The sequence below is a fragment of the Dasypus novemcinctus genome, chromosome 19 (assembly GCF_030445035.2).
Source record: "Dasypus novemcinctus isolate mDasNov1 chromosome 19, mDasNov1.1.hap2, whole genome shotgun sequence".
In the NCBI taxonomy this organism is placed as follows: Eukaryota; Metazoa; Chordata; class Mammalia; order Cingulata; family Dasypodidae; genus Dasypus; species Dasypus novemcinctus.
The window spans coordinates 85,262,434-85,277,713 of record NC_080691.1 but is presented as its reverse complement, the minus strand read 5'-3'; the positions used below and the strand labels follow the sequence as shown (position 1 = coordinate 85,277,713).

General features: G+C 69.0%; 2 protein-coding genes across 2 annotated transcripts; both read left to right on the top strand.

The window, feature by feature from the left end:
- Nucleotides 1-1,224: 1,224 nt before the first annotated feature.
- Nucleotides 1,225-4,969, top strand: CACTIN (cactin, spliceosome C complex subunit; the record flags this gene model as incomplete). Its single annotated transcript, XM_058281079.2, has 4 exons — nt 1,225-2,122; nt 2,891-3,013; nt 3,091-3,368; nt 3,578-4,969. Coding segments are annotated over 4 exons (1,790 nt in total), but the record flags the coding sequence as incomplete, so codon positions are not given.
- A 2,823-nt stretch (nt 4,970-7,792) lies between these two features.
- Nucleotides 7,793-15,109, top strand: TBXA2R (thromboxane A2 receptor). Its single transcript, XM_058282288.2, is given in 9 exon segments — nt 7,793-8,278; nt 11,604-11,788; nt 11,790-11,853; nt 11,856-11,966; nt 11,969-12,015; nt 12,017-12,100; nt 12,103-12,337; nt 12,340-12,440; nt 14,121-15,109. Coding segments are annotated over 8 exon segments (1,362 nt in total). The 5' UTR covers nt 7,793-8,278; nt 11,604-11,650; the 3' UTR covers nt 14,703-15,109.
- Nucleotides 15,110-15,280: the final 171 nt, after the last annotated feature.

The following is a 15,280-nucleotide window of genomic DNA, read 5'->3' as shown; positions in this document are numbered from 1 at the left end:
CTGACCTGCTTTTCTTGAAACCGTGACTACCATCCCCTCGGCTGGCGCAGTCGGCGCCACCACGGCCTTTCTGTCTGGGTTTTATGTTTTCACCAGAGCTCACGAGAGCAGGGCTTGGTGCCAGCTTTGAGCGGGGAGCACGGGCTGGTCTCCTGGTGCCCCTTGAACCCGGCACAGGGTTGGGGACCAGCAGAGTCCCCCGAGGACCCGGACCTCAGGAGCCAAGGACCAGACATCCAGGCTGAGGTTGGGCGGGAGTTTATCAGGGGAAGGGCGGGGGTTTGCCTTGAGCAGGCAGTGCAAAGGCCCCGAGGCAGGGCGCGGCGCTGGGCGTCGCGGGTGTGCAGTGGGGGGCACGGTGGTCCCAGAGGAGCAGGGGGCCGGCCGTGTGCCCCCAGCACGGAGGGGCCTGCAAGGGTCTGCAGTGGGGCCCTGCTGGTCTTGGGGTGGCATCAGGACGGCCTCTCAGAGGTTTGGTTTGGGGCAGACAAGGAGGGGGCACCTGGGAACCGAGCAGCTCCCCTTCGGAGGGACCACTCGGCGCTGCGCGGGTCAGAGAGCCTGGGGCTCAGAGGGGACTGGCCGCTCGCCAAGCCACGAGTCACGCAGCCGCAAGCACGGGAGGCAGCCGCAAGCACGGGAGGCAGCGACAGGCTGCCCACACCGGGCTGATGAGGAGGAAGCGCAGGGCCGGCCGGGCAGGGGCAGGCTGGAAAGCGGGCAGAGCTGCGTGGACGCGGCCTGGCCAGGGGGCCGGGCCGTCAGGGCGAGGCCCGGGCTGCAGTGGTTTTGGTTTTGTTTTCATTCATACGATAAAGCTAATCTCTAAGAAGGGTGAGATTACAGAAGAGCTACGTCAAAAGTACGTAAGAGAGACGAGTTCTCCCGTTCCTGCTGTGCTCTTGTGTATTTCCGTCCCTGCCTGCGCCCCCCCCCCCCCCCCCCGTGTTCTTTCCTCCACCCTGAGGATGGGGGCAGTGGCGCCCACGCGGCCTCTGACTGAGAGAGGCGCAGAGCGGGTGGGCCCGGGGAGGGAGCCGTTGGGCTGGCAGTTGTCGGGAGCGTTTGTCTTGGGGGGAGGCGTTTGTCGGTCACCATCGTTCTGTTGCGTGTCCTGAGCTGCTGCCTCTCCGGCTCTGCGGGGGTTCGGGGCTCGGCTGGCACAGGGACAGCCCAGAGGGTCACGTCTCCGAGACGGCGTCTAACACGCACGGCACTGACCAGAGGTTCACGTGGAGGGGTCTGAGATCCCGCGTGGAGAAATTGCAAAGCACCTGTTTTGTCGGGGAACTAGATTACCCCGCGCCCCGAGGCAAGGGCTTTCTGTTTTTAATTCCTTTCGGCGGGAAGCGCTGCACGCCTCTGCACTTGCTCCCTTCCAGGCTGTCGGTGGGGTTCTCACGTCGTGCTCCGTCGTGCTCCCTCCACCACTGTCAGCAGAACTTCCCCTCTCGCCCCCCCCCCCCCCGCTCTGCCTCCCGGCCTGCCTGGCCCCCAGTGACCCCCAGTCTCCTTCGCGGTGCCTCTGCGTATTCTGGATAGTTCTGGAAGCTGAGCCCCGCGGTGTCTGCTGTCTCACGCCCGGCTGCTCTCGCTCGTCCTCACGCCCCCAGGTCCATCTGTCCGCAGGACTGGACAGTGCTCCGCGCCCGGGCCCCGTCCCGTTTCCCCATCCCAGTCGACGGACCCTGGCGCGGCTGCCACAAGCAGAGCCGCACGAGCACCCGCGCGGCCCCACTCTCCGTCCCCCCGGGAGCCCGCCTCCAGCAGGCGGCCCGGCGAGGCCCACGGAAGGGCTGAGAACGGTCCAGCCACGCGGCGGGCAAGCGGGAGGCCAGGGCGTCCCCCGCGGGCCGGTGTCCCACGGGGTGGGGGGTGGCCACCCAGAGGGGGCCCCTGTGGCCGCGCTGAGCCCCCGCGCCCCCCCAGGCGAGCGCCGCGAGGGAGTCAACGCCTCGGTCAGCTCTGACGTGCAGTCGGTGTTCAAGGGCAAGACGTACGGGCAGCTGCGCGTCATCTTCCAGGGCATCGAGGCCAAGGTCCGCGCCGGCGGCCCCAACCTGGACATGGGCTACTGGGAGAGCCTGCTGCAGCAGCTGCGCGCCCACATGGCGCGCGCCAGGTGAGCGGGGGCGGGTCCCCCCCGTGGGCCCGGGCGGCCCCGACGCCCGCGCAGGCTCCTGCCCCGCCCGCCCGCCCGCCCTGCGCAGGGCTGTTTATGCCTCCTCGGCATACTTGGCAGCGCCGCGTAAACACGGCGGCCGCTTGCGCCTCTCGGCCTTGACCTTGTCTTGTAAACTTCTCCGGATTTAGCTTCTTCCACGACGCCTTCCTCCGTCAGGGCCCCCCAGGGCCGTGTCCCGCCCGACCCCCGCCTCTGGGGGCTCTGAGAACAGCCAGGCGCCCGCCGCGGCCGAGTGGGACCTGCGCTTTTTTTTTTTTTTTAAGTATTTGTTTTATTATTTATTTATTTATTTTTAAGGTTCATTTATTTTTTTCCCCGCTCCATTGTCTCTTTCTGTGTCCTTTCACTGTGTGTTGTTTGCGTCCACTTGCATTCTTGTCAGCAGCACGGGAATCTGTGTCTTTTTGTTGCGTCATCTTGTGTCAGCTCTCCGTGTGTGCAGCACCATTCCTGGGCAGGCTGCACTTTCTTTCGCGCTGGGCGGCTCTCCTTACGGGGCGCACTCCTTGCGCGTGGGGCTCCCCTACGCGGGGGACACCCCTGCGTGGCAGGGCACTCCTTGCGCGCATCAGCACTGCGCATGGGCCAGCTCCACACGGGTCAAGGAGGCCCGGGGTTTGAACCGCGGACCTCCCATGTGGTAGGCGGACGCCCTCACCACTGGGCCACATCCGCCTCCGGACCTGCACTTTCGACACCCTGCAGGCTGCGCGAGCGCCACCAGGACGTGCTGCGGCAGAAGCTGTACAAGCTGAAGCAGGAGCAGGGCGTGGAGAGCGAGCCCCTCTTCCCCATCCTCAAGCAGGAGCCCCCCTCGCCCAGCCGCGGGTAGGTGGGCGCGCGGGGAGCTGGTGGGCCGGGGCGCCCCAGACCGCCCGCCCACCTGCCGTCACCCTCTCCCCCAGCCCCAGCCCCGAGCCTGAGGACGCTGCGCCCGCCCCGAGCCCGCCGGGCCCCTCCGCGGAGGGCGGCCCCAGGGAGCAGGAGGCCGAGGGCGCGGCGGCGGGCGAGGCGGTGCTGCTGGAGGAGGACCTGATCCGCCAGAGCCTGGAGGACTACGACGCCGGCAGGTACAGCCCGCGCCTGCTCACGGCCCACGAGCTGCCGCTCGACGCCCACGTGCTCGAGCCCCACGAGGACGCGCAGCGCCTGCAGCTGTCGCGGCAGCAGCTCCAGGTCACAGGTACGCGGGCCGGCCTCCGTCTCCCCGTGCGCGAACGTGCTGGGGCCCTGCCACCCCCACCGCTTCCGTCCTCTGCCCCTCTGGCCGCGCCGAGCCCTCGTGCCGCTCGCTCGCGGGCGCCTGGGCCACCCAGGAGGGGCAGAGCCGTGGCCCTCCCTCACCCCGCGGGGACCGTGGTGCCACCGCCCGCTAACGCCGCCCGCCCGCAGGCGACGCCAGCGAGAGCGCAGAGGACATCTTCTTCCGGCGGGCCAAGGAGGGCATGGGGCAGGACGAGGCGCAGTTCAGCGTGGAGATGCCGCTGGCCGGCAAGGCCTACCTGTGGGCCGACAAGTACCGGCCGCGCAAGCCGCGCTTCTTCAACCGCGTGCACACGGGCTTCGAGTGGAACAAGTACAACCAGACGCACTACGACTTCGACAACCCGCCGCCCAAGATCGTGCAGGGCTACAAGTTCAACATCTTCTACCCCGACCTCATCGACAAGCGCGCCACGCCCGAGTACTTCCTGGAGGCCTGCGCCGACAACAGGGACTTCGCGGTGCTGCGCTTCCACGCGGGCCCGCCCTACGAGGACATCGCCTTCAAGATCGTCAGCCGCGAGTGGGAGTACTCGCACCGCCACGGCTTCCGCTGCCAGTTCGCCAACGGCATCTTCCAGCTCTGGTTCCACTTCAAGCGCTACCGCTACCGGCGCTGAGGGCCCAAGGCTCGGGCTGGGGAGGGCCGCCTGCCGCCCGCCGCCCACAGCCCCCTCCCCGGAAGCAGGGTCCGCAGCAGACGCGCTGCAGAAGTTTCCAGAACCAGTGGCGACCCAGCGACTGTGGGCTGCCCCAGTTTTGCAGACAGGCCGGCTGAGGCCCGAGACCCGGCTGGGGGGCCACACCGGCACCCGGGGAAGAGGCCGCTGCTGCCGGGGGCGCATCGGGGAGAGACGTGGGCGGGTTCTGGGCCCTTGGCCGGCCAGCCCCGGAGTTGGCAGAGGCGGCCCCCGCAGCGGCGACAGGCACATGCCTCGCGTTCCTTCCAGAAGGAACTGTCGGGGGGTGCCCAGGCTCCGCGCCCACTGGACCACCCCCGCTCGCCCTCGGGCTGGGGGCATCTTCACCCTCCACTCAGGCCCGCCTGCCAGGGCCGCCCCTCCCAGCCGCCAAGCGCCGGGCTCGGGGCAGGGGCCACTCGGGGCAGGGGCGGCGGGAGCAGCCGCGCCTCGAACGCCGGGGGCGGGGGTGGGGGGCACCTGCAGCGCTTTGCCCCGGCCCAGGTGCCTTCCAGGGCCCTCCCCCCCTCATCCCCCCCCACCCCCACCCCCAGCGCAGCAGCGTTTGCCGGGCTGGTGCTCGGGGGCGGGTCCCGGCCACACGGCAGAGGCTGCGCCAGCGGGCAGCTCCTCTCGCCGTCCCGGAGGTGTCGCCGGCGCACGCACAGACGCGCCCGCCACCCCCTCCCACCTTTTGAAACAACGCCCCGACGCCCCGTTTCTTCCAGAAATGTTTCGGTTCCTCTAAGCCAACTTCTTTCAGTGGAAAAACAGTCTTGACTTAATTGGCGTACGTGGGGTTTTTGTTGGTTTTTTTAAATAAACCTTGTTTTGGAATACTTCCAAGTCTCACCCAGATGCTGTGAAAGAAAGCGGCGCTCCCTCCCGCCCCGCGGTGGCCACCGCACGTTCGCCCCCGCTGGGGCACGGCCGACTCTAAATACGACCTGTCCTCGCGCCGCAACCTGCCGCGTCGGCTCGCTGGCAGTTCCAGTCCGTGGTTCCCTCCGTCTCCGTCCCCCACACACGACCCTGGGCCCGCCTGCCTCTGTCCCCACGAGGGGCCGGGGCGCCCCATTTCTAGTTGTGGAAAATGGATTCCAGGGGCCGAAGCAGCAGCTTCCCCGGGACGAGTCCCCCAGCCTGCCGCTCGGCGACGTGGACGCGCTTGTGGCCGTAACTTGGGCGTCGCGTGCTCCTGGCATCGAGCGGCGCCGGGGCTGCTGCTGGAAGCCCTTCAGTGCCCGGAGCGTCCCACCACCTGGTCCCCAGTGTCCCCGGGCCACAGGCCCTGCCGCCGCTCCCCAGGCCGCAGGGCACCTCCGTCTGCTGCCTGACGGGAAGTCCCCCACTGTGGTAGCGCGTGGACCCCTCGTCCCTTTCAGGACCCTCGGCAGACATGGCTAATCAAGCGCAGCTTGGCCAGAGCCCTGTAGGATCCTCGGCAGCCACTGCCAGCCGATCCCCAACCCGCTCCACCTCTCAGCGGCAGGGTCACGTCTGGGGCAGGCCCAGGAGATACGCCTGCCTCCGGGCTTGGGTGTCCAGGATGTGGTGGCCTTGGACAGGCGTCATCCGGACCCCGGACAGCCCCACGGGGCAGTGCTCACAACCATCCCGCCACCGGGGAAGCCGCGGGTCACAGTGGCCCACGTCTTTGCACCTAGAAAGCGGCAGAGGCAGGATTTGAACCTGGGTGTCCCCGCCTCGGAGAATCGCACCTTCTAGGCCAGTGCCGCGGCCTCAGTTTCCCCACCTCCCCCGGAGAGGTCCTCCCAGCCCCTGGGCCCTGGTGCCCCCTCACGTCGGCGAAGGAGTCGGCCCCGAGAGAGGAGGGGGCAGCCCAGGGAAGAGGTGGCCGTCCCCCGACCACGGGTTTCACCAGGATGCGCCTACCAGCCCTTCCCAGGCGGGGGCCCGCGCTGTGGGAGGCAGGGCCAGGGGCTTCCTGGAGGAGGGGACCGCGGGCCAGAGGAGAGGACGGGGCGGCACACGCGCCCAGGGCAGGGGGCGCGGCAGGGAGGGCGGGCCCATCCCCCGGGGGCACTGGGGAGCCACAGAGGGCGCGTGGGGTGGCAGGGCCGCCCGGCCGGGGGTCGGGGACACTCTCCGGCAGGCCAGGGCGGGGGCCGGGGGAGGTGCGCCCGGTGGGAGGAAGCCGCTCCCAGCCCCCATCCCAGCCTCTTCCTGCCCTTGGCCGTGTCCCTGGCTAAGAATAGGCGCTCCCTGCCCGGGCCCCTCCGGAAGCCGCAGCCGCGGGGGGCACATCCTGAGCCCGGGGCCTCCATTCCCACCGCCCGGGCCCCTCCAGGGCCTCCCGCTGAGCGGGGGAAACCGAGGCCTGGAAACCCGGGCCGCCAGCCCCAGGGGCGGGGGAAGCTCGGAGCACACGTTCAAACCCCCGTGTCCTCGCCCCGTGCCTCAGTTTCACCATCGAGGAGACAGGCCTCTCCACCCCCTGCCCTGCGAAGCTGCAACGTGATTTGGACTCGACTGGCCCCCCGGACCTCTGCTCAGGCCGCTTCCCAGAAGGGACGTTGACCCCCTTATCGCAGGGCGGAGGAAGTGGGAGCAGGGCGGCCCCCATCTAGGCCACCAGCTCTGCATCCTCTTCCTCCCACACTGACCCCGCCGGCGGTTCTCCACCACCTCACGCTCTCTTGCCTTCGGAGTTTTGCACACGCACTTTCTGCCAGTGCCGCATCGCTCGGACCTCATGAACTCCTACGCACCCTGCAAAGCCCCAGTTTCCACACCCTCTTCCCCCAGGATGCCTTCCCAGCTCACTTGCTGGGTCCCTCTTGGCCCCGCACTTCCTTGGGCCCAACCCTGACAGCAGGGGGCCGAACTGTTCCCAGCTCTTTCTCCAGCCTCGGGGGCATCCTCGAGGGCAGGCCTGGTCCCAAGTCCTACCCGGAGCTCAGAACTGACACTCCACGTGGGCTGAGCACAGGGTTGTACTTGAGCGGGGAGCAGGACTGCCTGAGAGGTCAGAGGAAGGGGGCCTTGGAGCCAGGGCTCTGACAGCTGTATAGGAGTTGGGGAGATGTGTCAAGGAAGAAAAACCAGGGTTAAATGGCTCTAGGACTCCAATGTGAGCAAAGCCTGGTGCCGGGAAAGCCAGGGAGGGGGCTTCCCGCGCCTGCCGAGGGGAGCCCAGCGCCCCCAGGCCGGGGGCAGGAGCCCATCCTCCTCGCTCAGAGCCTGGCTCCCTGAGTCCCGCCCAGGCCCCGAGGACCGAGTGGCGAAGGGCCAGGGCCCAGCCTGCCCGGCCCCGCTTTCTGTGCCCACCGCCAAGCCCCCGCCAAAGCCCCTCACGTCCACCCGCGGCCCGAGGGCAGCAAAGACCCCCGAAGACTCTCCTCGCCCGCCCCGTGCCAAGGAACCTTCCGGAACACGGTCCAGCCGCCACGTCTTGGCTCTCGCCGTGCCCGGCCTGGACACCCTCTGCTTTCCGGGCTGCAGGCTGAGGCCCCCCGGCCCCCCGGCCCCTCCTGCCACCCCGCGAGGCCCGCGCCCACCAAGCTTCTCTCGGGGAGGGCCAGCGGCCCCCCGAGATCCCTGGCACCGCGCACCCCGCGCCGGGCGCCCCCGCGGGCCCCAGGTCGGCCCCCACCCTCCCAGCCGCATGGGGTTAAGGCCCGGGGGCCTGGCCCGGGCGCCCTCCCCGCTGGGTGCCGCGCAGGGATAACGCGCAGGGCTGGGGCGGGGGGCGGGGGCGTGGCCTGGGGCAGGAGGCGGCGAGACAGACAGACGGACACGGAGAGGCAGGGCCCTCCCCGTGCCGGGAGACTGGAGGACCCGCTCCCTCCGCCCGCCGCCCTCCCCCCTCCCCCCTCCCCCCGCCCCGACCCCGACCCGCAGGGAGGAGGCCCCCGCCCCCGCATCCGGGGCCGCCCCTGCCGCCGCGCCCCTCCCGCTCGGGTCCCGCGGCGACGTGGCCGCGCCGGGCGCCCCTCGACTCCCGCCTGCACCCCCGCCGTGACTCAGTTTCCCCAGGGGGCCGCGGGAGGCCCGGCCCGCCCCCGGCCCCTCCCTCCGGCCAGCCTCGGCGCCCGCACATCCTCCCGCCTGGCTCCCTGGACCGGACCTGCCACCCTGACAGCGCGACCCGGGCCCCCCGGGGACGAGAGACCCGCGCCCACCCCAGGTGAGGGGGGTGGGGGCTGCGCGCAGGCCGTGGGGGGGGCGCCCCCGGAGAGGGTGCGGGGAGTGCGGGAAGCCGGTGGGGTTGTGTCCCCGGGTCGGCTGTGCCGGTGGTGGCCGGGGTGGGGGGGGGGGGCGACGACACGGACTGTGTGGGACCCCGCGTCGCCATGGCCGTGGCTGCCTGGTACCCACTGTGTGTCCTACTGTGTGTGTGTGTGTGTGTGTGTGTGTGTGTGTGTGCCGCATCCGCCGGCCTGGCTCTGTGTGCCTGTGTCTGGTTCCCGGTCCCATCCACCTTGAGCCTCACTTTCTGTGGGTGCATCGGCCCGCGGTCTGAGTGTGCCAGTGTGTCCGTGTCCTCCTGTGTGGGTGTGGTGTGCATGTGCTCGAGCAGGTAGATGCCATCACTGGGACACCTGATTTATCTTTATCCCGGGCCTCGTCACACACACACACACCCCTGGGGTTCTCAGCACCAGGGGGACACACACGCGTTTGACAGATGAAGAACCGAGGGTCAGAGTGGGCCCCGCGAGTTAGGGGCCGAGGCGCGCCTTGAAGGCACCCGGCTGGCTGGGGAGCCCCCGCTCGGCTCCCTCCAGGGGTGGGGGGCCCCGTCGGTGTCACAAACAGGAAAAGGTCTCGGAAATTGAGGCCTCGGGCGGCCTGCGGGGAGGGGAGGCCGGCGGGGGCCCTGCCGGGTTGTCGGTGCCGCGCATGTGCGGGAGGCGCGGCGCGGGTGGGGGGGGGCCCCCGACGGGCGTGGATTCCCACCCCCCGGGCCTCGCGGGGACCCGGAGGCGGCGCACTGTGGGGTTCTGGCCCAGAAGTGAGGCCCCCCCCCACCGCAGGAAGGCGGCCTCGCGGCCCAACAGGGGCAGAGCCACCAGTGGGGCGACGTCCCCATTTCACAGAGGGGGAAACTGAGGCTCGGCGGCCGCGCCCCCAGCCCAGAAGCGGCAGCTCGGGGCGCGGATCCACGACTGGCCTGACGCCCGGCCTGGGGCTCGGGGGGGCTGCCCTGGGCGCGGGACAAGAGGGACGGGGCAGGCCCGCGGGAAGGGGGCACTGGGGCGGGAGGTGGTGGCCGGTGACCCAGGGGAGGGGCCCGGCTCCCGGGTGCCCGAGAGCGCCCTCTGGCCCCAGCGCCCGCACCCAGCCCAGGGCCCGGTCTCCGGGGACAATGAGGAGCCCAGGAGGACGATTTGGGGACCCCGGGGCCACGCCAAATCCCTGGACTCAATCCTCCCCATCCAGAGCCGCAGAACCCGGGACCGTCCTGCAGATCCGTCCTGCAACGGATCTGATGAGGCCCAGAGAGGGCGTTGCTTCCCCCAGAGGTTGCACAGCATGGCTTCTGGCCACCATGGAGGGAGGCCGGGCCCCTCCCTGCCTCCTGGCCGGGGGAACTGGAGACAGCAGCGGTCACCTGAGCCTGTCGTGGGGGGCGGGGGGGGGGACTGGAAACCACCGCCGGTGGCCCAGAAGGCACTCAGTGCCAGTTTCCAGGCACCCCCCAGGCCAAGGACCCCAGATCACAGATTCGTTCCTGGGGTGGGCCTGCACTCCCGCTCAAGGGTGGGTGGCCAAGGGGACGTTGAGACCCAGGAGCGGCCTGTGGTCGCCAGGTGCCACCGGAAACGTTCGGATACGGGGCATAACGGCACTCACGGGAGCGAGCCTCCCGTCCCCAGGGCATCCAAGTGCAGCCGAACCGGAAGCTGCACAAAGCAAGCGCGTGCCCCGGAGTCTCGGCCAAGCACGCCGGTGGCCTCCCGCCCTCGCCCTCCGGGCCTCGGTTTCCCCACCGGAGGCTCCGACCCCAGCCAGCGGCCTTGGCCGTCGGCCCGGGAGGGAAGCGCAGCGCGCTGCCTGGGGCTGGATAATTGATGAGGCCGAGGACAGAGCGGCGGGGCCAGGCCCAGGCGTCGGATGACGAGCCGGGGGCTCGAGCGGGGGGCCACATGCGGGGGCAGTCCCCTCAGGCCGGCCTTAAATGAGCAACTGCTGTATGCCAAGGCCGGGGCAGGGATGAGCTCATCGCGCCCGCCTTTACGGGCAGGGCAACCGGGCCCACGTGGGGCCGTGGGAAGCGCGCCGGGCCAGGATGCGCGTCCCAGCTGGGCAGCGTTCTAGAACCATCCGCCCCCTTCTCACAGCCTTCTTCCGCCTTCCACTTCCCAGCGGCGGGCTTCTCCAGCCCCCTCCCCCCCCCACGGTTCCAGGGCGCCGGGTCCGGGTTCAAGTCTCGGATCGGCTCCCGCCAGGACGTCTTGGACAACTCCCCTGCACGCTCTGTGCCTCGGTTTCCCCGGCCCCTGCCAAAACGGGGCCCATCGTAGCACCCCACGCCGGCTTGAGCTGCCCGCCCCCCTCCCCCCATGGGTCCTGACCTCTGTGCCCCCCAGAGGCGCACTCGAGGTCAGAGCCCCGACCCACCGCGCAACCGGGGTCACAGCCCCCCGGGTACCCCTCTGGGGGACCTGGTAGCTGTTTCTGGAAGGGTCCCTTGTATTTTCCGCGTCGCGTGCCTCCGTCACCCGGCCCCGATCTCGCCGCGCGGCCGAGGTCCCCGCCGGGGGGGGGGGCAGTGGGGCGCTTCTCCCGGGTTTTCTCGGCCAGCCCCGTCCGGGGTGACAGGTCCCTCCTGCTGCCATTTATAGCCCGTCCCCGGGGACCCGGCCTAACCTCTGCGCTGTTTTCTGTTCCCAAAATGGAACTGGATTTCTGGGTTTAGTTCTTAGGACCCGAGCGGTGCCGCTCGCGTGGGGAGGGCGGGCGGCGTCTCCCCGGAGCCCCCGAAAACCCAACCCGGGTCGGTCCCCCGCCGCCACCCCTGGCCGACAGCCAGCCGCCCGCCAACACCCAACGCGCCCTGCTAGGCGCGTCGTGTCTCGTGCCGACTGAGCTCGATTCTGCCCGGGGCTTGGATGGCGGGGGCGTGTGGAGAAACTGAGGCCCGGGGAAATGAAACCACTTGCCGGGGCTCAGCAGGGTTAGAGTTCAAACCCAGGACTCCTTGGCCCTTCTCTGGGACCCAGAAAACACTGGTTTCCTTCGGGAGCCTCGGAGGGAAAAGCATCCCTGGTTCTCGTCCTGGAGGGGGGTAGACTGGGGGTACACGGAGCTCGAGAGAGGACGTCGTCATCATAATAACATGCGTAATGGTAATAATACTCCCCCAGCGGGGAGTGCGGTAAGTCAGAAAAGGCTTCTTGCAGGAAGGGCTTTTTGGGTTGGTATTGAAGACTGTATAGGAGTTCACCAGGCCTCCTCAGGTCTGAAACGCAAGTCACCAGCAAGCCCCCCTCTCTGCCTCCCCCCAGGTGTTGTGCCTCGGCCCGATGGGGCAGTGACCACCGCCGCCCGCGCCATGACCGCCAACGGCAGCGCCCACGGGGGGCTGTGCTTCCGCCCCACCAACATCACGGGGGAGGAGCGGCGCCTGATCGCCTCGCCCTGGTTCTCCGCCTCCTTCTGCCTGCTGGGCCTGGCCTCCAACCTGCTGGCCGCTGGGCGTGCTGGCGGGCGCGCGCCAGGGCGCGGCGCGCTCCTCCTTCCTCACCTTCCTCTGCGGCTGGTGCTCACCGACTTCCTGGGGCTGCTGACCACGGGCGCCATCGTGGGGGCGCAGCACGCGGCGCGGTTCGACTGGCGCACGGCCGACCCCGGCTGCCGCCTCTGCCGCTTCATGGCGTCGGCATGGTGTTCTTCGGCCAGTGCCCGCTGCTGCTGGGTCGCCGCCATGGCCTCGGAGCGCTACCTGGGCATCGCGCGGCCCTTCTCGCGCCCCGCGGCCGCCTCGCGGCGCCGGGCCTGGGGCGGCGGATGGCGCTGGTGTGGGCGGCGGCGCTGGCGCTGGGCCTGCTGCCCGTGCTGGGCCTGGGCCGCTACTCCGTGCAGTACCCGGGCTCCTGGTGCTTCCTCACGCTCGGCGCCGAGCCGGGCGACGTGGCCTTCGGCCTGCTCTTCGCGCTGCTCGGCGGCCTGGCGGTCGGCCTGTCCTTCCTGCTCAACACGGTCAGCGTGGCCACGCTCTGCCGCGTCTACCACGGGCGGGAGCCGCCCGGCAGCGCCCGCGGGACTGCGAGGTGGAGATGATGGCGCAGCTTCTGGGCATCATGGTGGTGGCCAGCGTCTGCTGGATGCCGCTGTGCTGGTGAGTCCGGGGGGGGTCGGGGAGCCCAGGGGCGAGGCACGGGGGTCCCCCACGCTCGGGGCCGGGGTGGAGGCCTGGGGGAGACGCTCCAAGGCTCTGCCTGGGAGAGATGTCAGGGGAGGGGCACTGGAGCTGGGGCTTTGAAGGATGCATAGGAGTTTACCTGCTAGAGCAAGGGAGGGCATTCTAGCCAAAATCCTGACACCTTAGTCATTTCCTGAGCCCCCTTTGTGCCTACTGCCGGGCCGGGACACCAGCCCCGCCCAGAATTTTCCTGATTGGCTGCTTCGAGGAGCCCCCCAAGGAGCGCTCCGTAAACCAAAGCTTTGGACCCCCGAGCCCACGCCTCCCTCCCCGAGCCTCGGTCTCCCCTGATTCTGGGGACCAAAAGGGCGCTTGCCTGCCGGGGTGCTTGTGAAGATGAAACGAGGTGATGTCATCATTTCTGCCTCAGCAAGCACTCATTGAGCGCCTGCTGTGTGCCGGGTGCCGGCCCCCAGCACCGGGGCCACAGCAGAGAACAAAAGGACAAACGCGCTTAACTTGGTGGAGCTCATAGAGGCAAGACGGAAAATGCCCACGGGAACACACAGGAGCGCGCAGGTGGGAGGTGACAGGGCCTGGGCAACAAACTCAGGCTGGGGGGGGAGCGGGGAGGGGGGCTGCAGCCTTGAATGAGGCAGTCAGGGCGGCCCAGCCAAGGTGGCGATGCCTGAGCGAAGACCCGAAGGGGATGAAGGAGGCAACGGGGCAGGGGGGGGGGAAGAGCCTTCTCGTGCCTGTCCCCCCGAGCCCCGCGTGTCCCAGGGGATCCCGCCCCAGTCCCCACCACTCCCCACTGGCCTCTTCCACCCCAGGACCGACCATGCCCGCTCTAAGCCAGGGACCAGCCAGCTTCCTCCGTCAAGGGCCAGGGAGGCAGGGTTTGCAGCTCTGAGGGCCCCTGCGGTGACCCTCGGCTCTGTCCTCGTCCCCTGACAGCAGCCAGAGGCAGCCCGCGCCCGTGTACCCACAAAACTGCATTCACCGGATGCCGAATCGGGAGTCCCCTGTCATGGCCACGGCCGTGAATATTCCGCCTCTCTTCATCTTTCTCCCCCCATCCTTGAAAGATGTGAAAACATTCTTGGCTCGTGGGCCCTAGAGAAACGGGGGGCAGGCTCGATCTCCCCAGCCCCGGCTCCGAACTCTCCCATGGCTCCCAATTGCCCCGGAAAGAAAGACTCACCTGGCAAACTCCTCTTTGCCTGGCAGTTACCTCTCCCGGGTCAGCTCAAGCTCGAGGTGCGTCTCCCACCCCGGTTTGCCCACCCTGCCCTGGCGGCGCCTCTCCCCGCCCAGACTGTGAGCCGACAAGGGTGGGAACTCTTCCGCCTAGACCATTGCTGCACCCCCACCACCTCCGGGCTCCCGAGATGTGCCTGCAAAATCGATACATATTTTTAAGAAAGTCTTTGAACACGGCAGATAAACTGTATCATTTTCCCTGAAAGTTTTCTGTTTTACGTCCGTTTTATGGACACGTCCACCGCAGCTCAGAGAGGTCAGGCAGCTCTCCCGAGGTCACACAGCAGGACAGTGACAGAACCAGGAGAGGCAGGCGTCGCCCCCAGGCAGGGGCCGGCGAAGGGCAGGGCTGGGGGGGCCGGGGGCCCCCCGGCTGACCCCCGCGGTCCCTCGGCAGGTCTTCATCGCGCACAACGGTGCTGCGCAGCCCGCCGGCCGTGGACCCGGCCGGCAGCTGCCCCGGGCCGTGGAGCAGCAGCTGCTCATCTACCTGCGCGTGGCCACCTGGAACCAGATCCTCGACCCCTGGGTGTACATCCTGTTCCGGCGCGCCGTGCTCCGCCGCCTGCACCCGCGCCTCAGCGCCCGGCCCCGGCCGCTCTCGCTGCAAGCCCCAGCCCAGCCGGGGCCCCGCGCGGCGGTGAGGCGGGCAGCGGCGGGCGCCCCCGGGGGGACCGAGGGCCAGGCCGCGGGGCCCCCGGAAAGCCGCCGCCTGCCCGTCCTGACGTCTCTCGGGCTCGGGGTACCGCGACGGGCGTGGGGGCAGGATCCGACGCTGCCGGCCCTGGGGGTCCCCCGGCTCCCGAGAGCCACGGGCCACGGGGACTTCCTCCCACCCCGGAATGTACCCTGCGGGCTGGGGTCCCCTGTTTCAGTGGGCGCTCGAGCGGACGCCAGGAAATGCCGGGGTTCATGGGGATTGACGACCTCAAACTTTCGAGGCCGGGAGGGAGCCCAGGTCCGGGCGTCGGCCGGGTGAGGCTTTCTCCCCAAAAGCCGTGGTGTGGCCGGCGCTCCTGGGTGCGAGGCGGCCTCTCCTGCCCTCTCCCTTCTCCTCCGGGCTCCGTGGACCTTTAGCTTCTTGCTTCCTTCTCTGTGCCTGAATTTCACCCGTGCATAAAGGACTCGTAAGTCAGAAGAAGGTCCTGCCGGGCCGACAGAGCTGGGGCACACCCTACCTGAAGGCGTCTCGTCCAAAGGTTCTCCCTACAGCGGCCGCACACCCGTGGGAATGGATTCGACTTAAGACCGCGTTTTTCTGGGTCCAGCTACACCCCCTGAAAAGCCAGCCTGGGAAGGCCCTGTCTCGGGAAGGTGGAACAGGAACGGGGAGGACAGATCCCAGCCCTCTTGCCAAAATATATCTCCGTCTCAGCTTTATTATTCCTTTGCCTCTGAATGCTTTTTTTTTTTTCTTTTAAAAAAATGTACCGGGGATTGAACTTCCCATTGTACGTGGGAAGCAGGTGCTCAACCACTCACGCTACGTCCACCCCAATGAGTTGGTTTTTTTTTGTTTGTAGGAGGGACTGGGGATTGAACCCAGAACCTTGTACA